The sequence below is a fragment of the Crassostrea angulata genome, chromosome 2 (genome assembly GCF_025612915.1).
Source record: "Crassostrea angulata isolate pt1a10 chromosome 2, ASM2561291v2, whole genome shotgun sequence".
In the NCBI taxonomy this organism is placed as follows: domain Eukaryota; kingdom Metazoa; phylum Mollusca; class Bivalvia; order Ostreida; family Ostreidae; genus Magallana; species Magallana angulata.
Genome location: NC_069112.1, coordinates 11065653 through 11089867, shown reverse-complemented (window position 1 = coordinate 11089867; position 24215 = coordinate 11065653). Strand labels below are relative to the sequence as shown.

The following is a 24215-nucleotide window of genomic DNA, read 5'->3' as shown; positions in this document are numbered from 1 at the left end:
TCTTATGAAACATTATTTCGGTAAGTTCTTGTATATAAACACAACCAGAGCGCTCTGTTTTCATCGCATCGTCGGGATGAACTCCTTGATAGTTAACGTAATTTGCAGTTTTATAAACTTCACAAAGCAAATTGAAAGTTAGAAGTGGGCTAAACGCATCAAAATTCTTGACAAACAAGAAAATAGGGTCTTGTGGTTAGAGTTATGAATAACTTTGCAAAGCTAACCCCCCCCCCCCCTCCCCCCGGTTCCGACGCCTGTGCTACGCAGTTATGTGTTTTCCTTCATATCTGTAATTTAAATCTTTGACAAAATCAATTTTATATTAATTATTGTAATAGATATAGTTATGTTGAAAGTACTAGCAAATCTTCGAAAATAGGTCACTGAAGCGTTGAAGCGAGGGGTTTTGTCCAAAATAGTACGGACCGGAAGTATTTGATAAAGCATCACCCGTTTGATATAGCAAAGGTTTATCACACGGGTAATATACACCCACACGTATGAGATACATATATATAAACACTGTTTCAAAAATGTTTGAAAGACATATTGGTCCATAAGAAACATAATAACCTCTTTTTAAAAAAAAAAACACTTATGCGAGCCGTGTGGTGCAAAAATATGTGTTATGTGTAAATATAGTATTTGTTCTGGCCATTTTCAAGATTATAAGGGCAAAACTTATCAAGTTAAAAATCATATCGATTGCAAGTCAAGAAATGTTGTTTATGGGATGTTTTGTAGAAGGTGTAACAAAATTGTATGTGTTGGGGACACGGGGGTGACTTTATATCAAAAACATCTTTTAAATTTATCACTGATAAAGAGAGAAACTAACGACCCTGTAGCAATGCATTTTTATACTGACGAACATACAGTTGAGGATTATTCTGTAATAGGTATCGAAAAATTGTACAAAGATGAAACTTACAGAAAGTTCAGAAAAAAAATTGTGGAAGAAAAAATTAAATACTTATTTGCCTTTTGGTATCAACAAAAGGGAACATTAATGTCTTTAGACTACATAATTACTAGTTTGTAGAGACACTTTCTATATTATATGTCCCGTTATTTATACATTTTTCATTTATTATTTGTTTATGTACTAATTACGGCTATAAATGGGCTTTCTATAGACTCTCACCTATATTTCATATGTTTTTGGCGCAATATTGTTGTATGACGTCACTTGCCAGACTGTATTCATATTGTGACGTCATAATATATGTTCTACGTTGTGTTGCTATAGACAATAAACACCGACTGATGAAAACCGGTAACACGGTCGAAATATTTTGAAACAGTGTTTTAGTTTTTTATTATTCATTAAAAAAGAGACTCTGGAGAAACATATATATATATATATATATATATATATATATATATATATATATATATATATATATATATATATATATACATATATATATATATATAATCCAAAATGAGTAAAGTTAATCCACACAAGTAATAAATAATAAAAAATAACAGAAAGCCGATTCAAAACTCTACCGGTTTCATTATAAATATATATATAGATAAATCCAAGAAAAACCTCAGTGGTCGGTGAAATATATATAAAACTTAAATAAATGAAAACACAAAGATCGAGTTAAACATAAGCGCTTTCATTTTCTTCAGATGTTTTACAATACTAACATGGTAACGTTTGTTATGACGTCATAATAGTTTAACGGCGTCTTCAAGTCTTTGAATATATATATATATATATATATATATATATATATATATATATATATATATATATATATATATATATATATATATATATATAAAAAAGAACTCGAACCAACTATTTTATTCGCTGGCGTTTTTTTTGTGAAAAGTAAACCATTAAATTAAAAAAAAAAAAAAAATGTTTTTTTTGGGGGGATGATAGCATTCCAAGGGGGTGGGTAGCACATTGTATAACACGGGGTATGCTTTATGGATCTATTAAACATTATTTGATTTTACCTTCGGAATATCATATAGCAAGCATTGTAACAGAAATATCACAGCTGTATGTATATTTTTATCTTTAGATGATATATCACACAACAAAATTGCCAAGCAATCAAGTACCTATACAGGCCCGACATACGGCGCTAGTAACGCAGTTGATGGAAACATTGCTACGTGTATGAGGACGCTAGATTTTGGGCGTAACTCTCCCCAAAAGACAGTTTGGTGGAATGTGGATCTCGGAGGAATCTATAGCATATACAGTATCAACATCTTGTTCGGGCAATATATTGGCTTTGGTATATATTTTGTTAAAGTACTGTAAAAGAACCAGTTACTTCTTATACTTAGTATCATTTTTGGTCAACTGACTCTTCTGGTTCAGAAAACAGTGAGATTTTTTTTGCTTGTATAAAAAAAAAGAAATAAATCATGATGATGTTAAATGAATATATGGATTAAGCGAAAAAAATACATGTTTTTCCATCTTTATGAAAAATGCCGTATACTATTGAAAATAAAAATAGAGGGAGAGGGTCTTCATCCCTCCACATAGGAAAGCTCAATATGATTTTAAATTGATAAATTGATATGAACAAAAGAAATGAGTGAATGGATTCCCTTCTCGCAAGATTTAAACACATTTTTTCCACTAATCAAAATATGAAATCGCTGGAAATTATTTTGTGCATGTGAATATCAATGCATTTGTTTAATATCAATAGCTATAGATTTTAAGGAATGTTGATAATAAATTTGTAGTACACGGGTGCATTAAGTTGATTTCTTGAGAAAAGGGGAACGTCTTATACATGCGCAGATCTATAGTCACCTTGGACATTCCCACCCAATCACAATTCCCATAAAAAAAATTCGTGATCCACGCAGGTTTTAAAATATGCAGTATACAGGCACGTACCTGTCGTTATATACTCTCATAATAACCTATACAAATAATACACATTTGTCTTTGTTTACATCTATAAGTTCGACTTATGAGATGCGATTGATTCATCGTAACCATCATGTCTGTTAAAAAAAATAAATTACACAGAAAAAAATGATTTAATTACAATGTACAGAATGTGCTGAAAAAAATATATCTTATCGTAAATTTGCATTGGGCGATAAAATGACACCGCGCGCGCCTATTTCAGAGAAATTATCGGTAAAAGTGTTATCTCCCCTTTTGGGATCAAATGGGCGTTTGGAATGTGTATTGACATGTGATACCTTGATTGGCAGTTCAAAAGCAAGGCAGCTATCAATGTAATTCAACTTCGTGTGATTTTCTTTCGCTTTACGTATACTTGAAGAATTTCAAAACAAATGCTTAAGGCCCTTTCACAATTGGCGCACGAGCAGAAGCAACAAGATACTCGTGCGACCGACTTATTTAGAATTGGATCGTTAACTGTTGCCGAGCTAATCGCATATGAAAAAGTATTCATACGAAATACGCAAGATCTAAAGCGACTGCTGTGCAATGCAATCGCAATAAATATTGCGATATATCTTGCGCGTCTAAATACACTGATCCATTTTATTTGTGGGTGTGTCGGGGTGACCAATCAGATCATGTCAACAGATGCGGCGTATAAGGTCGGACATTGGTCGGACATCGCTACATGAAAATGGCGTTTGTTTACGTATTGAAATTGTAAAGCTGTGTGCTATATTCCGATTGAGTTCAATATAATGGTAAAGCATGGGGCATCTAAATCGGATAGCAGGTATCCGGAAAAACTTACGGGAGCTAAATGCATCCCATTTCCGAAGCCAAAGTCTGATTTGGAGAAAATTTTACGATCGATATCAAGTTGTCGAAGACCACATGCCCAGGTTAAAGTTGACAAAATTACGTAATATACATATGTGTGTTCTAAAGTAAGTACACGTACATTTTATTTTCAGATTCTAGAAAAATTTCTCATCCATTAATCCGATATCCTTTGAACACAAAGTATAATTGTTGTGCGCCAATTGTGAAGGGACCTTCTTTTAAAAGAGATTAAGTTATTATATAAGCTCCTTAGTTAATGAAACCATCCAAACAAATGCAAACAAATTTTACCGTTATTAGTATTTACTTTTCTTACCAGGATATTATACATTTTTCTAAAAACTATCATCCAACAGTGTTCTGTTTCTTTGTTGTTTTAAATACATTTTTTTTCAATTACAACAAAATGATTTAAAATATACATGTTGAAAGTTTTATATGAAAAAACACATAACAGCTGTTATTTTAAACTGCTAATAATAATAAGAAACGGATTATAGGTTTTTGAGAACAGAAACGAACCCAAGGTCTTGACCCAAATCTGCCAGAAATCCCAATATATATACCTCGCAGACCAATAACAAACTTTAAATAAATAAATTAACAATCTGATGAATTTGAATTATCGATCGTGACCAATGGCAAACGCATAAGGTATTAATGTTCTTATATTTATATCTTGGGGTACCTATACCTTCTTGATTTTTTAATAACGCCCATAAATAAATTTTGATTGAGTTTTTAATCGAATGATGTGTTTTTATTTATATCTCAGATTTAATCAATGTAATGGTCAAAATATTTAAAAATACAAACACTTGCCTTAGGCGTTATATATTTTGTTTAGTATCTCTTAAATATGTCTGAATGTTTTACCTGTACTACTAAGGTCACCATTTTCGCCTTTTTAATTAAAAAATAGCCTTTATCTGACAAAACCTGGAAAATGGGCATACACAAACACTTTGATAAGACTCCTAAAACAAACCAGGAGGTAAAAAGGTTTTTTTTATTTGGTAATTTGATGCTTTTAAGCAATTTTCATTTGTAGAACATTGAAAATCCATAGGGCAGAAGTTTAAAAAATGAGCGAAATTAATATATTTCATGCAAAATCCAATAGTTTCCTTTCTTACAAATTGACAAACTTTGAGATGACTCCCTAAACGACGATGTGCTATATGTAAATGTCTGATTTTTAAAAATAATAATTATATTGGTAGACATTTTTGTAAAAAAAAAAAAAAATATTAAAAAATCTAAGGCAGAACAAATTAGACCTGGCTTTGTTAGTGAGTTCTATTTGTAAAATAGCCAACTTGAATTTTTTAATATCAATTGGACCACTGTGTAACTCCGTTACATTGTTTATGCAGACGAACGTCAAAGAGGACGATTTGCTGGATTTTCTCTGTACGTATCAAACACTGAAAATATACAAGGCTCCAGTCTGTGTTACAAGGACGGAACTCGGTTACCGCCCCTGAACTTTACGACAACATGTACAGAATCCGGACGCTATGTAATATTTTACAACGAACGGTTGGACGGAGTCACCTATCCTACTGGCTATGAAGTTACCAGTGTCATTACAGAGCTATGTGAAGTCAAAGTACAAGGTATACACATATTAAAACATTTTTATTAAAATATGAATATGAATATACTATAGCAAAACAAACAAATAAACAATTTTATGTGATACCAACTTGAATTGCTTAAAACACCACCAAAAACAACATCTCAAGATTATGCCTTCATTTGAAACAGATTCATTGTGTTGTACCACTTTGAGCTCGTATAAATGTTTTTTAAGTGATGCCTATTGTCGCCATGGAAAATACCACATTATTAATTGTACCAATGTTTGTCCTGTGAATATTCAAAGCTGTACACAATGAAATGGCAGGTTTATTTTTGCGTCCATTCCATTTAAACCACACATTTGAAAAATTTAAGCAGGGTAAGCAGATAAACTATCCGGTCGATTACATTTATATTTGGGACAACGTTTACTTGTAAGTTGACCTTTTATTGTGAGGAAAATTAAAGGAATTCGCATTTTTAAAACATTCTCCAATGATACTAAAAATAGCTTTGTGATAAGTCGGACACGTCTAATGTATATAATGAGTTTGTTAATATATTACATACTAGATGAGACCCCGCGCAAGCGCGGAAATTAACACTTTACACATTTTGATATAATGCTTAATGTGTTGAACCATATTTTTGTTCAGTTTTTGTTTATACTTTGTCCGATTTTTCCTAACATATTCTTTAAATTTGAAATAAAAAACAAACTGCATTGTTGGATATTTAGAGGAGAGGACAGGGATGAAAAATCTAAGGTGAAATGGATAATAATTATATACATGTACATGTACGTGGCCTTAATCCCGTATGTTGCAACTGACTGAAAAAAAAATATTGTATTTATATCAAATCAGTGAATGGGTATTTTTTGTATTTCTCTCTAAAGTTGTTTTTTTGGTCAATTTTTCAATATAATTTGTATTTTTCTCCTAAATAAGAATTTTAGATAAAAGATTGTTTTGAAAAAAAAAAACAATATGGAGGGGGCATCACCCGTAGAATACAATAATCTGTTCTGTTCATAAATGTTTACAAATTAATGTCGAAGGTTTACCACTAATCTGTAATGGTATAAAAAGTATTAAATTAAAACATACTAGGTTTTACGTTATTATCTATTTGAATGCATATTTTAAACCAAAGTTGTCAGATCCAAAGTATTTGGCCGATGGTTAACTCGCCCCACACTTTCCACCATTATTTTAATTAGTCAACTCGTTTTTGGGCAACCCGTTCTGGAAAGTTCTCTGAATTAATACTAAAATCCCATTAATTGCTCCATTTAATTTATTAGCTTTTTGTATTAGTAGAAGTCCGATCCAAGGTATCTGCCCGCAATGTATGGTGAACTCGTCCTACACTTTTCGTTAAATAGTCAATCTGTGTTGTTGGTTACACCGTTCTGGAATGTTGTCAAGCGAATATACAACATTTGTTAAATCTCAACTTTTATGTATTCTTTAAATAGGCTCACAGTGAATATCTTCACTCATTACGTAATCAAACATTATCATTTCATTGCAAGTATATATTTTGATTTTGATGCAAACAATCCCTGACTTGGATCTGCCAAAGCGTGTCCACCACCTTACTCTCATTTTTACTACGTCGGGCTTGTTAATCGAAAATGAAAGTAGGTTTTTGATTAATTTCACAATAATAACTCAATTAAAATTAACTTTATACCTTACGGATATCATCACGCATGAAATACCAAAGGTGTAAGCAAGTACTCTGGTGCAGGCATTTTGTAGTTTTTTTGCAAATGTACAATTGGAAAGATTAGGATCTAATATTGTTGTTTGTTTTTTTTTTTTAGATATAATTGTTTTAAGTGGGATGGGTTTGGGTGTTAATATGATCTTACAACTTTATATATCTTGCGTAATTTATCTCGATTTGATACATTAATACAGGGTGTGATAATACCAGTTTCTACGGCAGTAACTGTGACACACCTTGTCCCACAAATTGTAAAGACAGCACGTGTCACATACAAAACGGAACGTGCTTTACATGTACACCTGGTTGGATTGGAATACATTGTAACACAAGTAAGATCATTACAGTTTGTTTTTTTTTAGTCAAGTTTTTCGCTTTAGTTGAGTTTTTCAGATAGCGTCACGATCAGTTTTGACAACTGCAACTAGTATAAACAAAATTATGCCCCTCAACCCAAACATTCTTATTGGTCGAATCAGCTTACTGCTGATTGGCTGCTTGAGCATACCAACTTAATTTGATATTTTTGCACCTAAAATGCAATTTTAGCCTGATTAGGATGGTGAATTTTAATCTGATTTTTTTTTTTAGATCGGACGATGCAGATATATTGTTGATTTAAAATCGATTTGTTCGGAAATTTTGATTCCGCGTTCTCTGTTTAAAAAAAAAAATAGCGTAAAGTTCAAAGTGAAATTAACTCGTACCAAAAATAATTCGATTTTTGTTAAGTCTTACTTTGACTCGTTCTGATTTTTTTGTAATGTCGTTCTTGAAATTGTTTTTTGTTAAGTCGTACCGAGAAAAATTCGATTTTTTATTTCTTTTCTGTTTAAGTTACCCTTGTTATAGGTTTTAGAACTCTGCTTCTTACAGGAACATCTAGCTTTACTCCCGACATTAACGGAAGACCCACTCGTTGCTCTGCAACGAGCTTTGCTCTAGTTGGTAATATTATTTGTTATAGAATTGATAGTCTAAAAATCATGTATACAATGAAATATTGAAACAAACTGGAACGGCGCCGTGATCATGAAAACCGGGAAATTGCGTAGAACTATTTCCCATATAGTTTCAATGCATTTAAAAAAAGAAATGATTTCTATGCATTTCATTTAGCTATGAGTTAGATGACTGTATATCCACTCGGTTTAAATTTAATAACTATGTAGACCTACTAATAAGCCTAACGATTTCCATTTAGGTATAATATTTTTTTTTCACTGAAGACCAAGTTCCGTATTTCATTCTAAATGCATGCATGCATGTGATTTATAAATTAAGATAATTGATTGTACCATCTGAATGGAAGTCAACATCTTTTAAAGTAAAAAATACACATTCAATACATTGATTCAATATCCACGGATATATAGGATATAAAAACCACATAAAATATGCAAGTTGCCGTGGCGCACAGGAAGTGAGGTGATGCTGATAAACGAAGGGTCCCGGGTTCAATTCTCCTCTTTGGGCGTTTTGATTAATTTTTTTCCCTTTTATTTTCTAGAACAAACAGTTTTTAATACCTTTTCTATCATTACTATATAGTTAATATATTTTGTTGGTAAATTAAGCACAATATTGAATTAAATGATTTTTAATGGCTTAAAGGTGGCTTAAAGGTAGCTTAAAGAAGTTTGGACAATAAGGACCTATCAGTTGTCCTTAAAGGTGGCTTTAAGGTGGCTTAAAGATAGTCTTTAAGCTGCCTTTAAGCCATATTTATGCTTTCTTTAAGCCACCTTTAAGCAACACATATAGCTTAACGGTGGCTTAAAGATCGTCTTTAAGCTACCATTCAGCACCTTTAAGCTATCTTTGTTTAACAAGTTCCGGTTAAGCATGCACTTTTCAGGTTAGTCGGATGTTTTAAAAATTATCAATAACGATGATTTGATTGAAAAAGTATTTCCATTGTATATATTCCGTTATTGATTTATTGCCTGGGTTTTCCAAAAAAAAAATTAAAATGGAAATTGCTACCGTAAATAAAATCGATGAAATCTTATATATATCAGAGGAATTGAAAACTTTCCAAGAATATGCCGATCAAGACCTACCGCATTTAATACTATAATTAATTTGCAAAAATGTCCTCTAAACCGGACGTAGCCTAATCCGGCCATTTGTTTTAGAACCACCCTCTGCCGGATTAGACAAGTTTTGCTGTACAATGAACAAATTTATTTACAAAACTAGAGCCGAGCTCGTTGCAAAACAACGAATACGTCTTCCGTCGCAACTTCGTGTCGCGAAAGGATTGTCCATCAGTTTGATTAAAACCACCTCCTTCTCACACTTGTCAGAGCCTGACATACCCTGTATTGATAAAAGGTCATCTTAACACGACCAGTTTTTTTTTACCAATTAGAGCTTTAGAAAAGTGATTGGAACTCTTCAAATGGAGACAAACAAATTAATTCATGCCTATTTTCTCTGTAACCTCTAGACTGAGTATTGAAAAGTTGCACCACTCATTAATGTTTAAAGGCATATCTTAGGTAATTAGAAGTATATTTAGATTGTATGCAAATGTGGAGGTCGAGTGGAAATGATCTGTTATTGATACAGGTCTATCAGACCCTGACGAGTGTAAGGAAAAGGGAAATGGTTTTAATGAGACTGGATTATCAATATGATAATAATAAGTTCAAAAAAACCAAAACGAGACTCAATTTCAAAGTATTATTTTTATACCAGGCAAGTTCTTCGTTTAATTTACTTCACGTTTAGGATAACTTTAAAAAGAACATCATATATGTAAATGTATATATCTTCATGAAAATTTCACTATAAACGGAATATTTTAAATGTGTAGGGTTAAACCCGTAGAGATATTCGATGGACCTTCAAATGGCACTGAATATGTTTAATTCATTGCAGAAGCCGCACAAAACTTTACAGACGAGGGTGATCCTGTTTTCACCCAGGTGGTGTCTTGATAGCTTATAACGCAGCAATTCACCATAACAGAGCAGAAAGGGAGCTTTGCAACTTTTTGCCAACAGTAGATATCGAATATTTCTTTCTACAAATGTACCAACATATTCCCCTGGCCTCAACGCCGTCGACGCAGTGTTTTGCAAACTAAAGAAAATAATTTTTGATTAAAAGTTGCAGTTTACGAGGCATTAAAAGGAATAACACCAGCTGACACTTCGTCCTTTTTTTAGGAACAAGGAATCATTCTTTGAGTATTATGATGTGATAAGTTTGGTCGGGGCGTGATCGAATCCCAGAAAGCCCGAAGGGCTTTATGATAGATTTGAACACGATCTGACCGAAATTATTCCCTCATAATATTCAAAGAATGATTCCTTATTACTTTTATAATAATAAGCCACTGTACGATTAAATATTTAAATATAAATAAGCAATACCCGCTGGTGCCTCAATTATACATCATTTGAAATTCATTGGGTTATATAGTACAAACTTTAAGTCGATCAGTAGTGTTATCACAGGCAAAGACACTGGAAATGTAAATATTCAAAAATACGGACTACATCAACTATCAGTCAATTCGTCTGTATTTTTTTTTATCTCTCACAAATGTAAACATTAATTTATTCTGTAGAAAAAGAAAGCTTCGTCGAAAAAATAGCAGTTATGCATATATACCCCCCTTACATTTGTTTAAATGTCAACTTGCGACTCATGAACTTCATCACAAGAACCGCTCCCGTGTGCATATAATCATCAAGCTTTACATTACATTTGTAATTCATGTATCATACGGTATTTCTTCAGGTTTTTTTAAATCCCACTTTAATGAAGTGTTTTGCGAGATGTCGCGCTCTGGCATTACATATACTAAGTATTTAAAAGTAACTCCGCTTAGAAGTTGACCAATTATGCATTTTTAACACCTGCAGAGTGTATTGTTTATGCTTGACGTAGCTGAAAGATTTGATCGTGACGCTATCGGAAAAAGTCAACCAAAGCGGTTTTGATAGTAATGGTTTTATTTGTTTGTTTGTTTGTTTTTTTTTTGCTCATGTACCATTTCAATTGTGTTTAGCTAGGAAATCATTATTTTCAACGACAGTGTGATAATTTTCTTTATAATAGAATGTGGAAAAGGGTGGTACGGAGATAACTGTCGTCAACAATGCAAAGGTTATTGCAAAGATGGTACTTCGTGTAATCACGTGACTGGTCAATGTGACGAAGGGTGTGATGCTGGATGGACTGGAAAATTGTGTGATAACGGTAGAACTTGAATTTTTAAAAAATCATTTTTAATAACCTTGCTCAAAAAAAGTTTAATAACCTTGCTCAAAAAAAGTCTCAATTGCTCCAATATTGGAGTGAAGCGTAATTGAAAGTCTACAATAGTCAATTGTCAAAGGCTAACACTCTCTCTTAGCTCGTCTGCCTATTCTCGCAAATTCCAATCATAATCGCAAAAAATGAAATGCTAGTTCGTCATTTGTCAGTTGTAATTAATCACTGCATTACTTAAAATTATCACTCAAGCTTAACAAAAGGAAGGATTCTATTCGCAAATACATGTATTTTCTAACTTTTTTTTCTTATTATGCATTTTATTGGAAGGGGGGGGGGGTGCGAGCGACATACCGTAATATTTGCCCTGAGGTGACAAGAAAGCCATACAGTGGTATGTAGTCTGATGCCGAAGGCAAATATTCTGGTAATGTCGCCCGAGAAAACATTTCAATAATGATAAAGAATAACATTAAAAATCAATATAGCTTAATGAACGTATTTATTTCATTTCCTTTCGTACTTTATTCAAAAATGTACATATCATTATCAAAGTACTGAAGTACTGACTGGAGTTGATTTTATCTATTATCTTTTTTTAAATCAACTTATCTTGCATGGCAATTAGTTTCTAGTCTGTATTTGAATTAAGCGCTTTTTTAATATATGAATTTTTAGACTTTTCCGACAAGAATTTCGAGAAACCCCATATGAATCATGTTATGAAATATTTAAAGATAGATTTCCAACTGTGTATTAGTAATCGAAACAATTCTAAAAATCGTATGGATCCAAGCACTATTGATATCGAACTCTATTCTCGTTCAACCAGACGCTCGGCTCCGTTAATCTCCGACAAACAAGAGAGCCTCTCTACTTGTCGGAGATTTACGGAGACAACCGAGCATCTTGTTGAACGAGACTTTATTAAACTCTGGCGTAGGAACACATGAGACAACAAACATATATAAATCGTTTGTATTATATAAAATCCGACTATTTTCAAAGTGTTTATAGATAAGTTTCCTTTTTAAAAAAAATCCTTCAGCATACATTACATCGAATTTTTCTATTATTTTCAAGAACTAAGTCTTGTCGGCGGTGATGATTTGTGCTTAGGTCCAAACACTGTGTCACTTTCGGTTTGCAAGAGTAACTGCATAGGAGAGTTGATTAAAATCAACTCCTAAAAATCAGTGTAAAATATTTTGTAATAATTTAATTAATAGGTTCAAGTTTTAATAGCAAGCGCAGCTTGCAGGTGCGCAGCGCCGTCGAACGAAGCGAGCTCTACCGGCAATGCGTCTGAAAAACAAATTCGGACCAGTTGCACATTCATTCTAAAGATTTTTTTGGCGTCAGTTACTCAGACCAGTAATGCCCTGTTTTTATCAGACCAGAAGTTCCTTTTGAATATGGTTTCCCATTTCACGCTCTCATGAGAACAAACAAGAAAAAGATAAATAAAGACTATGTACCCAGTGGGCACGCAACGTTGTTTCAACGTTGAGAAATGGTTGAAATCAAGTTGCAACGTTGATCAACCATTATTCAACGTTGAATCAACGTTGAGTTTCAACGTTGAAACCCAAACCATAAATCAACGTTGATTCCACGTTGAAGGCCCAACTTATTTTCAACGTTGAAGACATCAACCACTTTTCAACGTTGAAACAGCGTTTTAATACATAAATGAAACTGAACACATATTTTCAAATTCAAACTTCCTTTTTGCCTATTTATAATTTGTTTAATTTAGGTTTTACTTATATATTGTAAAGTGGAAGCATTAAATGTTGTGTTTTTACAAATGTTAAATGTTAATTTGAATACATTTTTATCTTATATATTTTCGAATAAAATTATTATATTGTTGTCTTATCCAATTAAGATATCAATTTTCTTTTAAATGAAAAGTTGAATTAATATTTCACTTTACATTAAAAAAAAAAAAAGATTGTTTTCATACAAGAAATTTGAGATTGAGCTGTGCGTACAGCAAGTGGCTAATTGCATTTTAATTAACTGGGTCAGTGAGAAGGGGATGCGCAGACCCAGAACTACTGCAAGCACTGCCGATCTAGGGAGTTATGCAATTTACCAGCCTGCTCTATGTCAGCTTGACCGCTAAAGACGCTATATGTGAACAAAGAAAGTCAATTCTTAGGTACACCTCGTGCAGTAAATACACAGATTTTATATACAGTAAAATGCCGGGATTTTAGCTTTTTCTGTTAATTTGTGACTGTTTTATATTTTACACTGGAGTATCTTGGGAGTTATTTTTTTAAACAGTCTGCAGAATGCAAATGATGAACTGACTATTGTGGATTCTACATTTTTGTGTTGACATCCTTTGTTTCATGTCATGGAAAACAAGCATGGCTACCATTTGGCGGAATGTACGCGTGGTTTCTTTGTGATCGTATTCAGCCTTGCTTAAAACATTGAGAAATGCAATTACGAGGACTCTATAGACTAGTTGTTTAGCGAAGGATATACTCAAATACTTCTAGGATTTAATTAAAGGTCGACTTTGTACATTTGGATTTTTTTTAATAAAGTGTCAAAACACATAAAACAGCACAACGTAATAATAAAAGATATGTTTATAAACAACATTTTACAAAAATCACTTAATTTTAACTTTTTTTCATTGTCATATCTATATATTTTAAACCAGATTTCAACTCAATTTCTACGTTGAATCAACGTTGAACTTTGACGTTGGAACAACGATATAACATTTTCAACGTTGCCTCAACTTTCATATGCAACCTTATTTCAACGTTGATTCAACGTTGATGCCTGACGTTGAAACAACGTTGTTTCAACGTTGAAATGCCCACTGGGTACATACATTGCAAGTGTACTGCTGACATAACATACAAGGATTTACTTATATACATAATTTCATTACAAAAGATTAACGGAGTTATCGCCGTTACAATGGTTTTCTTGCACATTGATCCGTCAGAAGTCTTTGGCGTCAGTAAATTTCGACCCACAATGCAATTCCAGGCATTACAAATGGCGTTTTTACAGTAAAGGTAAAACTTTTGAAAACTAGATAAAACGTGTAATTCTAAGTACGCCATGCTTTTTAGGTAAATAAAACAGTATACTGTGCGTAATTTAGATAATCAGGCGAACTTTTGAAAAGCCAGACAATACAAAACAGACATGACCTCTGACGTCATAATTGTGTTTTAAAAAAGGGGAAATAACTCTAACTGTAATAACTGCAAACCTGAATAACAGAAATCTGAAATCCATTTTAAGAGGGGTTCTGTGATTTCCGCAAATGTTAGGTATTTCTGTCCCTTGATTTTCGAGGAGAGTTTTTACAAGAAAAGCCTACCAGACAACACTATAAAACATAATATGCCGAGGCGTGTGTATGCGTTTATATATATATATATATATATATATATATATATATATATATATATATATATATATATATATATATATATACACTAGTCAAAATTTTAAGGCCCCCGCGGGGGTGTTAAGGAAGCATATGGAATCTGAATTACATGTCATTCCGTGAAATCACATATCTTAGTTATTATGTACATATTCAAATATTGAAGCTACGAAACGAAGACCAAAAACAAATAAAAGATACTGAAGACATTTTTTTTCTTCCAGAAATTAGTTTGTATTACGTAGATTTACACACTGATGACGTCATGACTAAAAGTTGAATGTCGTGTGAATTAGATTGGAAAGCACTGTAAACATATTAAAAATATAACTAATCAAAGAACTCTAATAAAGTATTGTGGTGTGATTTATTGAAAACTGGACATACGAATACTGTGAGAGATGTTATTTTTATCAATGATTCGCTAAAAGGTATGTAAATTTGCTTTTATTTCTCGGCCAGGCTTTCCTCTCTCGTTGTTTACGATATAAAAATATGACTAGAACAACACTACCCCGTATATATTGAACTTGAAATTTTATACGTATCGTTAGTTTGATCAATGCTTAAATTGAAAAGTGCTGCTAGAATCCCATGTTGTGTGCTGTTTTGATGCTACATACCGTTTTCCGTGCAAACTTTATAAAAGTAGGGAAGGTTTTACGAGAGCCGGATGAATAGCTATTTATTTAAGAAGAGCATATATATATCGAGCAGCGGTTTTGATTAAATTGATATGTTTTGCCTTCACTTGGTATGTTTTTTTTTATTTTGGATACCGCAGGGTAGTGTTGTTCTCTCTCATTTTATGTTAAGGAATATACGTAAGCTATTTATAGTTGTCACGTGATAATGCACCGATGTGGCAGTAATGTACTACCCTTTTATTGCACTTACATCTATTTTAAAGGATAATACTAAGTTTTTGATATTATTCAAAATAGTTATTTAATTTCACGAAATTGAATATAACAGTCAAAATAAGACGCTAAATTGCCTATATGCTTCCTTCACACCCCCCGCGCCAGGCAAGTATTCGTATTATACTGTCCCTTATTTCAATTATATTTACAATGGCAATGATAAAATATGAAGAATAAATAAAAACGCATTTTATTTAAAACTCAATCAGAATTTATTGAAGGGCTTTATAAAAAACTGAAGAAGGTACAGCTACCCTAAAAAATAACAATCACAACATGAAAACCTCAAACGTTACACGTTCTCTTAAACAGCCTCTCATAGAGATCCCACGATGAATATAAAAACCTTTGTGGAATTCTATTTCATTTGTTTATGTGGTCTAGGTCTGCAAAATCCGGATGCTGAGGAACTATTCACTTTTGGATTTATATCGTCCCGCGCATGAAAACCATTGGTATGGTCTAAAATATGCTGTGCAGTTGCGTGTGCTATACGGTATACCGTATAGCACACGCAACTGCACAGCATATTTTTAGACCATACCTTGTCAACAAAAACGGTCAGGTCGAGTAATTACTTACTCTATTACAATTTTTTTGACATTAACAGCTGAGCAATTTATACAGCAGTCGAGAGTGGCAACAACTTAAAACCTGATGCTAATGTCTGGTAAATAACAAAAAATTAAAAAAAATTGCAAATCCAAAAACATCATTTATTGCATGACCTGCGATGGATGCGGAGAAAATAACATTGGCCAAACAGGGACCAAATAAGCCGACCGTGTGAGAGTACATAAGCAGCAGATAAGGGATCCTTCTGTTCGTAACACTCTGTGTGGTGAACCTTTTGATGTGTGCGATAGAGGCCGGTTTGAAAATTTTCATTTTTACAAAGTACGCGAGAAAAGTGATCAGCTGCGACTAGCAAAAGAAAAATATTTCATAAATAAATTTAAACCTAAACTTAATCGATAATTGGATTATTTATTCTGCATTGACTTTATTTAGCTTTCATTTTAATAACCTCTTATTTCAAAACAGTATCATTTGTACATATTTCATTACGTTTACATGTGTTTGTAAAAAAAATATTTGCCGCCATTTCCAGATATTGTGTACACTGTTCGTGACGTTGCCTACTTTATGACGTCATAAAAACGACGTCAATGTTTGTTATTTCTGTTACAATTTGAAATCCACTGAAGAGCCGACCAGGAAAAAGCGCTCTGGATTAAATTTGAGAGGAATGGATTATTGTGTTACCGTCTACTGAAAACTTTTTTCTATATCGTGACCTATACCAAGGACTTATTCGTTTATATATATATATATATATATATATATATATATATATATATATATATATATATATATATATATATATATATATATATATATATATATATCCCCGAGTACCCAAACTCCGTCACCATAAGCAGAAAACCTCCCACGTTTCTCTGTAAATTATTGTTTGTGGTTTTTATCATTTGCAATCACTAAATATAATCTGAAACAATATAATTTATAAAATTATTAACAGAAATATTTTATTTTTATTCAAATAAGCCCTCTGAATACGACGTTTATCACGCGTGCTTATTTTATCTTATGAACCTAACTCCGTCACCCACATGCTCTATGATATGGCAGAGAATGAAGACAGATTAACAAATTAGTGAAAACTCCATTTGTATCTAGGCCAAGTTATAATACTGTAGACGTACTTTTGTCCGCGTGGTATTAATTTACGCTATGAACGCGGGAACAAATTTTCCGCGGAATTTTTTCCCAGTGTACTTAAAGTGCATTTTGGAATAAATTTTTGAAATTGCATTACATGAATAAGGATAATCTGAAGTTTCTACATTATTTAACACTTCCATATACGTGTACCCATTGTATATCGTTTTTATCCATGCAAACTGTCAAACAAATTTGTATTGAGAATTCACATAATAAATAATTTAATCTCTTAAAGAATTGAATTTTCTGTAAATTTACTTGCATGAAATTTAAAATTCCCCCAGTTTGAGATAACGGCACGTGTCAGACGACAAATAGCCTCAAGCGGGTCTGTCTTTCAATGACCCAATTAACTGAGGCTAAGACCCGTGTTTTTACTGCAATTTTAGATCCCTTTGTGCTCTGACCTTTAATGGATAAAACTGATCAACTCATAATTTAAATAATCATTATGTGGTGTTTCACAAGACGATTTTAGCTGGCGTCATAACATCTTGACGGCTAACTAATGACTACCGACCAGTGCACAACCGATAATTACTGTTCACTGTGAACAGTTCTTACAATTTAAGTCCAAAGTTGGACAAATTCTAGGTAATGAAAATCGCTCAGAACTAAATTTAATAATATTTATTCAAATGATTTTTTTTTCATTCAAAGAATCCGCGTAAATTTTTACCCGCGGATTAAATTGATATTGCGATTCCGCGGAATTATGACCCCGTGGAAAAAAAATACGTCTACAGTAAGTAAAAATGGTGCATGCAATTTAAATTGTATTTAATTTCATCGGAATGAAATGATCGCCAGAATAAAAAATAGGTCCATGTAACAAAAATCACAATGGCCTTTTCAAGATGTATGGATGCCGTTTGATTTATGTCCTTACATATTTTAAATATTTTATATCATTAATTAATATATTACTTATTATATAATTTATTTATTACATTTTTAGAAATGAAGCATATTCTAAATAGCGAAATACCGGATATATCTATACCCTGTATAAGGCGAAAGTATCGGCATGAGCGATTTGACGTTATCATCAAGAGTAGTGCATGAAGGCTATTGCAGATTGAAAAAAATGTATTAATTACCTTAATCAAAAATGTATTACATGTGAAATGTTTCATCTTGACCTCTCTAAAAATAGCTGACCACCGTAAATGATCGAATGGGCCCGCATGTCAGAAATATCGATATTTTAGTGCACCCGTGAAAAAGTTTTAGCTGATTACACACAATTAATGGTGCATAAAATGAACAAGGTTTAATTCTGTTATTTTTTGACACATTCTTAAATTTAACCGTTGCAAATTGTTGACATTTGATTAAAGATTTTTGACATTTAAAATTGACGTCATAATGGCACTTGATTTCAAACGGCGAGGAGTTTTCCGAAAGTGACGGAATTGGGGTAGTGACGGAGTTAGTGACGGAGTTAGGGGGCTATGCGATATATATATATATATATATATATATATATATATATATATATATATATATATATATATATATATATATATATATATATATATATATATATATATATATATATATATATATATATATATATCATACGTGTGGTGTATATTACCCGTATGATAAACCTTTGCTACATCAAACGAGTGATGCTTTATCAAATACTTCCAGTCCGAACTATTTTTGACACAACCTCTCGCTTCAACGCTTAAGTGACCTATTTTCGAAGATTTGCTAGTGCTTTCAACATAACTATATCTACTTCAAAAATTAATATAAAATTGATTTTGTCAATGATTTAAATTACAAATATGAAGGAAAACACATAACTGCGAAGCACAGGCGTCGGAACACCGGGGGGCTTGTGTGGGGGGGGGGGGCCCTTTTTTGCAAAGTTATTCATAAACGTAACCACAAGACCCTTTTTTCTTGTATGTCAAGATTTTTGATAAGTTTAGCCAACTTCCAACTGTCAATTTGCTTTGTGAAGTTTATAAAACTGCAAATTACTTTAACTATCAAGGAGTTCATCCTGACGACGCGATAAAAACAGAGCCCTCTGGTTGTGTTTATATGCACGAACTTACGAAATAATGTTTCATAAGACTTTTATTCCACCACCAGTAAGCATCCTTATTCACTATTTTAAATTTGGAATCATAAGGCTAGCCTAGCATTTGTTTTATTAAACATCAACAACTGTTCCTCGTTCGAGTCCATTCAAACTAACGAGCATTCGCAACTTTGTGTATGTCAACAAACTTGATTATTCAAGTCTTCTAATCGGAATTTCCATTTAATCAAGTGAATAAGCTATAAGAAAAATTATTCAGAGCTAAAAAAATATTTTAAGGTTTATTTCAGTGAAACTTTACATTAAAACAGTTAGATTTATCTCAGGAATGACGTACTTAATTGTATTGCGCAAGGTCACAATAACCGCATAACACAACGTCACATTATCGTTTCTAATCTTTGAAAAAAAAAAACAATTCGGGTCACATAAGGGACTGTCTAAAAAGCTTCATAATATGAATCAAATTGTATGAGATAAATAGAACATATATAATTGTGTGATTTTATATTTGCTTTATCCAACTCGTTGAAATGGTTATATTCGCTCGGCAAGCCTCGCGAATATATACACCATTTCAACTTGTTGGATAAAGCAAATATAAAATCACACAATATAGTTACAAATGGATGCCAAAAAAGTAAATGAATTTGAATACATATTAAATACATTGTATCTTCTTCATCACTTTTACGCTACGATTTTAAGCAATACACGTACTTTAAGGTTTAGGATTCATGACTGTATGAGTACTCCAGAACTAGTTTAATCTAGGATAAAATGCCATTGAATAATTCAATTCAAAACTATTTTAAATTCAGAGTTGTCTCCCTTTAAAAGTGGATGCTACGCCAGTTTTACTCTTGATTCTCGGGGATGTCAAGCCTACCAGACGACACATATTAAAACCTAAAATGCCAAAGTGAGCTGACGTTATAATAGCTTTAAAAAAAAGAACAAACTCTGGACTGAACTTAGAAATGATGCGTTTCATGCGCGGATCCAGAAAGAAGTCCGGGGGGGGGGGGGTGGTTCCGACGGTAATTTGAGTTTGGCAGGGGTGGTGGTCTAAGGCCATTTTGGTAATTTTATAATATCAATTTAAGGAAATTGAAATTTGCAGGGGGAGAGGGGGGGTTTAAGGCCCCCCCCCAATATATATATATATATATATATATATATATATATATATATATATATATATATATATATATATATATATATATATATATATATGTGTGTGCATGCTGTTTGTATTATAATATCATGGAATTTTTTCTGTCATTGTGGCATTGGTCTAGGATAATACAAATTAAAGTGGCAGTGGTCCAAAATTATACAATTACATATTTTTTTCCTAATGTTACTTTCTATATGCATCCAGAATGTGAAGACGGGACCTATAGCTATTGCTGTGCCAACAACTGTAGTGGTCACTGTCTGAATGACTCTCCATGTAACAAACAGACTGGGCGGTGTGACAAAGGATGTAAACCGGGATATACTAATGGTGATTGTCACAAAGGTACACTTACTGATTGATGTATATATGCTATTGATAAATTTATTTGTTTTTAAGTTAATAATTAAAATGAATTAATATTTACTTTTGAGTGTATATGCTTATTGATTTAGTTTTATTCATATTATACTTGTGACGTGCCTAATTCCTCCTTCTTTGCATAGAGTGCTCTTCCGGATATTTTGGAATGGATTGCAGAGAACGTTGTAGCGGACACTGTACAAACAATGAGCCATGTGATCATGTCAGTGGAGTGTGCTCTAATGGATGCCAGGACGGGTATATTGAGGGGCAGTGTTATGACAGTAAGACGTAGTAATTTTTTGTACGATAAGTCCTGAATGTACCAAAGCGTTATTCATTTGCTGTAGTGACCTCAGCGAGGTCTAAGGTAAAGGTGAATTTGAATATTTCAGATACGATTACCCAATTAACAAAATAAGAAGGCAGCTGATTTTGCGAATTATTTGTTGCAAATCAGTCAATTTTTTCAGAGATATGTATTTTTTTCTGATATCTGATGTGTAAATCAAATATATTGTGTTTCGGGAGTCACAATATTGAATCTGTGTTAGTGTACAATTTATCTTGGAAAAAGCATAATTGGTTAAAAGTCAAACTATAGTTATTGTTATGATAACCTTTACAAACAGTTTCGACCAAGAAGAAAAAAAAGTGTTTATGCTTTTCCTGATAGTCGCTTCTGTACTAAAAAGTACATTTTAAGTTATTCATTTTTTTAAATTAGATCTATTTTAATTTTAATTTATAATTAGATCTAATTGCCTTTAGATGTACTTTAATATGTTGCTTGAAAACTGTTCATGTTTTTTTTTTTAACTCAGATTTTGTAATGAAGGATGTTTTGAAGGTTTGATTTTTTATGCCACTTATGGTCTGGGTTTTGTTTGTATATCTTTAACATATAGCCTGTAAAGAAGGATATTTCGGCAGAAACTGTTCACAGATTTGTTCTCCAAACTGTAACCCTGACACATGTAGACACACAGATGGGTTGTGTATAAACTGCGATACAGGTTGGATGGGTTATAACTGTACCACAGGTACGTTTTGCATACATTTTTTTTTATTTTTACAGAATTGTGTCGGTTGATTATAATCAGTAAAAGCCAGGACAATATCTCCATGTTTGACACAGCTTGTTTTTTTGATAGCTAATAATCAGATTGACGTACGCTTGTGTTAATATCTGTGAATATTTACATTCCACGTATATTTTGCATGTAAAGCTACTGCAGATATTGCACCATAACACAGAAAGGGTACTAAAAGGTTAATTGACGAGTTTTAATTGTGTCGTCACACACGTTAAACGCTGCTAAATACAACGTCACAAGCGAAAATCAAAGTTCACGCTTGTGGCTGTTACAGTGGCTCTTCCATTAATTTAAACTTACCCATAGGATAGTACAGTAATTTTGAGGTATAATTCGCATTTGCGTACAAGGCAAGACTGTAAAAAAAAAATGTAAATATAAGCATTAAATCCTTATTTTTTGAAAGATATAGTCTCATAACTGCAACGGTGTGTGCAAACAAATTTTCATAACGCGCTAACGCGCGTTATTCAATTTGTATGCACACAGCGTTGCAGTTATGAGACTATATCTTTCAAAAAATAAGGATTCAATGCTTAAATATCATCAAAACCTATATTATGAATATTGTGAATGAGGCACGCAATATTTGAATAATATCCTAACAGGAAAAATGTCAATATGTGTAAAACTGGTGTTAAACATATATTTAAGGTCTTCCGTTTCCAACGGAAGACCTTATAGTGATTGTAATGTTTCTTTTTATTATTAAGGTCTTCCGTTTTCCAACGGAAGACCTTATTGTTTTCGTACAGTTTCTTTTTCCCTATTATTATTAGGGTTTTCCGTTTTTCAACGGAAAACCCTTCTGTTATTCTACTGTTTCTTATTATTATTTTTTTTTTCCCGCAAATTTTGTGCACGAGATTTCTCGAACATTTTTTGTCTGATTGCTATGAAACTTTCAGGGTATGTAGATGATATTAATATCTCTAGACGTTTTTTTCAAATTTTTAAAATTCACTTCCGGTTATAAGTTATTGCCCTTTAATTGAAAATTGGGGGGTCTTTTGTCCAGAGTTGATCTCGGGAACTACAGATGATAGATGCATGAAATTTGGCGAAATTGTCGGTAACATTTTATAGTTTTGCTGGCATGAAAATTTTGGTAATTTCTTTGTTAGTGTTTGAGCTATTTTTCGCCAAAGTTTAAGATTTTTTCGGGGATGAAATTTTGTTGCTTTTTGTATAATAACCTTTAAACTAAAAATATTTTGTTAATACATATAGAACAAAAGTTGTTTAGAATAACGAGAGCTTTCATTTAAAATTAAGAAAAAAGGGCTGGCCCCTATAATTAGGGGTCAGCAGCTCATACACGTATTTTTCTGATAGCAAAAATCGTTATCATTTTATGAAAAAAAATTAATTCAGTTATTGTTAATAATAATAAATAATGTCATTTGGTATCAAATTTAAAAAGTTATGTGCCCTATTTTTTTCAAATTTCATAAAACAAATATGTGTGAATCGTACATGAACGAGTTAATTTGTCTACATAGACATAAGCGAACAAATGCCGTTTTAAGGCCCAGGCATTTACTGCATTACATTGTGTTGCGTCTTAGATAAATCGTTGTGATTCAATTTCATTTTTTTTTTCATCTAGGCTATATCATTTATGAATTCAACTACTTATTTAACACGTTCTAAACGGCCACGCAGAACAATTGTTTGCAATGTTTGTCGCGGACCCGCGAATGCAAACAGTATAACGAACGGCATTGTAGAAAAGAGAGAGCGTAATGCAGAAGATAAGTTGTGCATTTTTCGGTGTACACATGCATTTTCAAGTTACTGTGAAACATATGAACATGCACAGGGGACAATACTACATATTTGTATAAGGAGGGATATATTCTCGTGTGAATCGTTTACGAGGAAATTCTGACAGCCACACTTCTGTCGACCATGTCGACGGATGTTTATGTTTCCATTGATCAGCCGTTGATAAGCTACGAGTAATAAAGGGGAAAAGATGGACATTAAAGTGCGTGATATATGTGGATGTTACTGAAGAAGGTGAGGCTTTTTATTCCTTTTAAAGTTTCTTGTCTATAGTGGTTAAAATGTCAACATTTTAACTGGTTAACATTTAGTCTATAGATGTACATGTAA

At 32.6% G+C, this 24215-nt stretch overlaps 1 protein-coding gene across 1 annotated transcript; it reads left to right on the top strand.

Moving 5' to 3' along the window:
• The first annotated feature begins 2131 nt into the window (after nucleotides 1-2131).
• LOC128173889 (multiple epidermal growth factor-like domains protein 10) lies at nucleotides 2132-22186 on the top strand. Its single transcript, XM_052839565.1, has 7 exons — nucleotides 2132-2267; nucleotides 5128-5370; nucleotides 7264-7401; nucleotides 11144-11284; nucleotides 20842-20982; nucleotides 21909-22043; nucleotides 22155-22186. Exons 1-7 carry the CDS (start codon nucleotides 2147-2149, stop codon nucleotides 22184-22186), a joined length of 951 nt encoding a protein of 316 aa, XP_052695525.1. The 5' UTR covers nucleotides 2132-2146.
• Nucleotides 22187-24215: the final 2029 nt, after the last annotated feature.

Bases quoted from the DNA above. Each gene is read 5' to 3' on its own strand.
- LOC128173889 (XM_052839565.1), top strand. From the start codon at position 2,147: ATGAGGACGCTAGATTTTGGGCGTAACTCTCCCCAAAAGACAGTTTGG. The intron at 5,371-7,263 runs GTATACACATAT...ACATTAATACAG, and splicing joins ATGTGAAGTCAAAGTACAAG to GGTGTGATAATACCAGTTTC. The intron at 20,983-21,908 runs GTACACTTACTG...TTTAACATATAG, and splicing joins TAATGGTGATTGTCACAAAG to CCTGTAAAGAAGGATATTTC.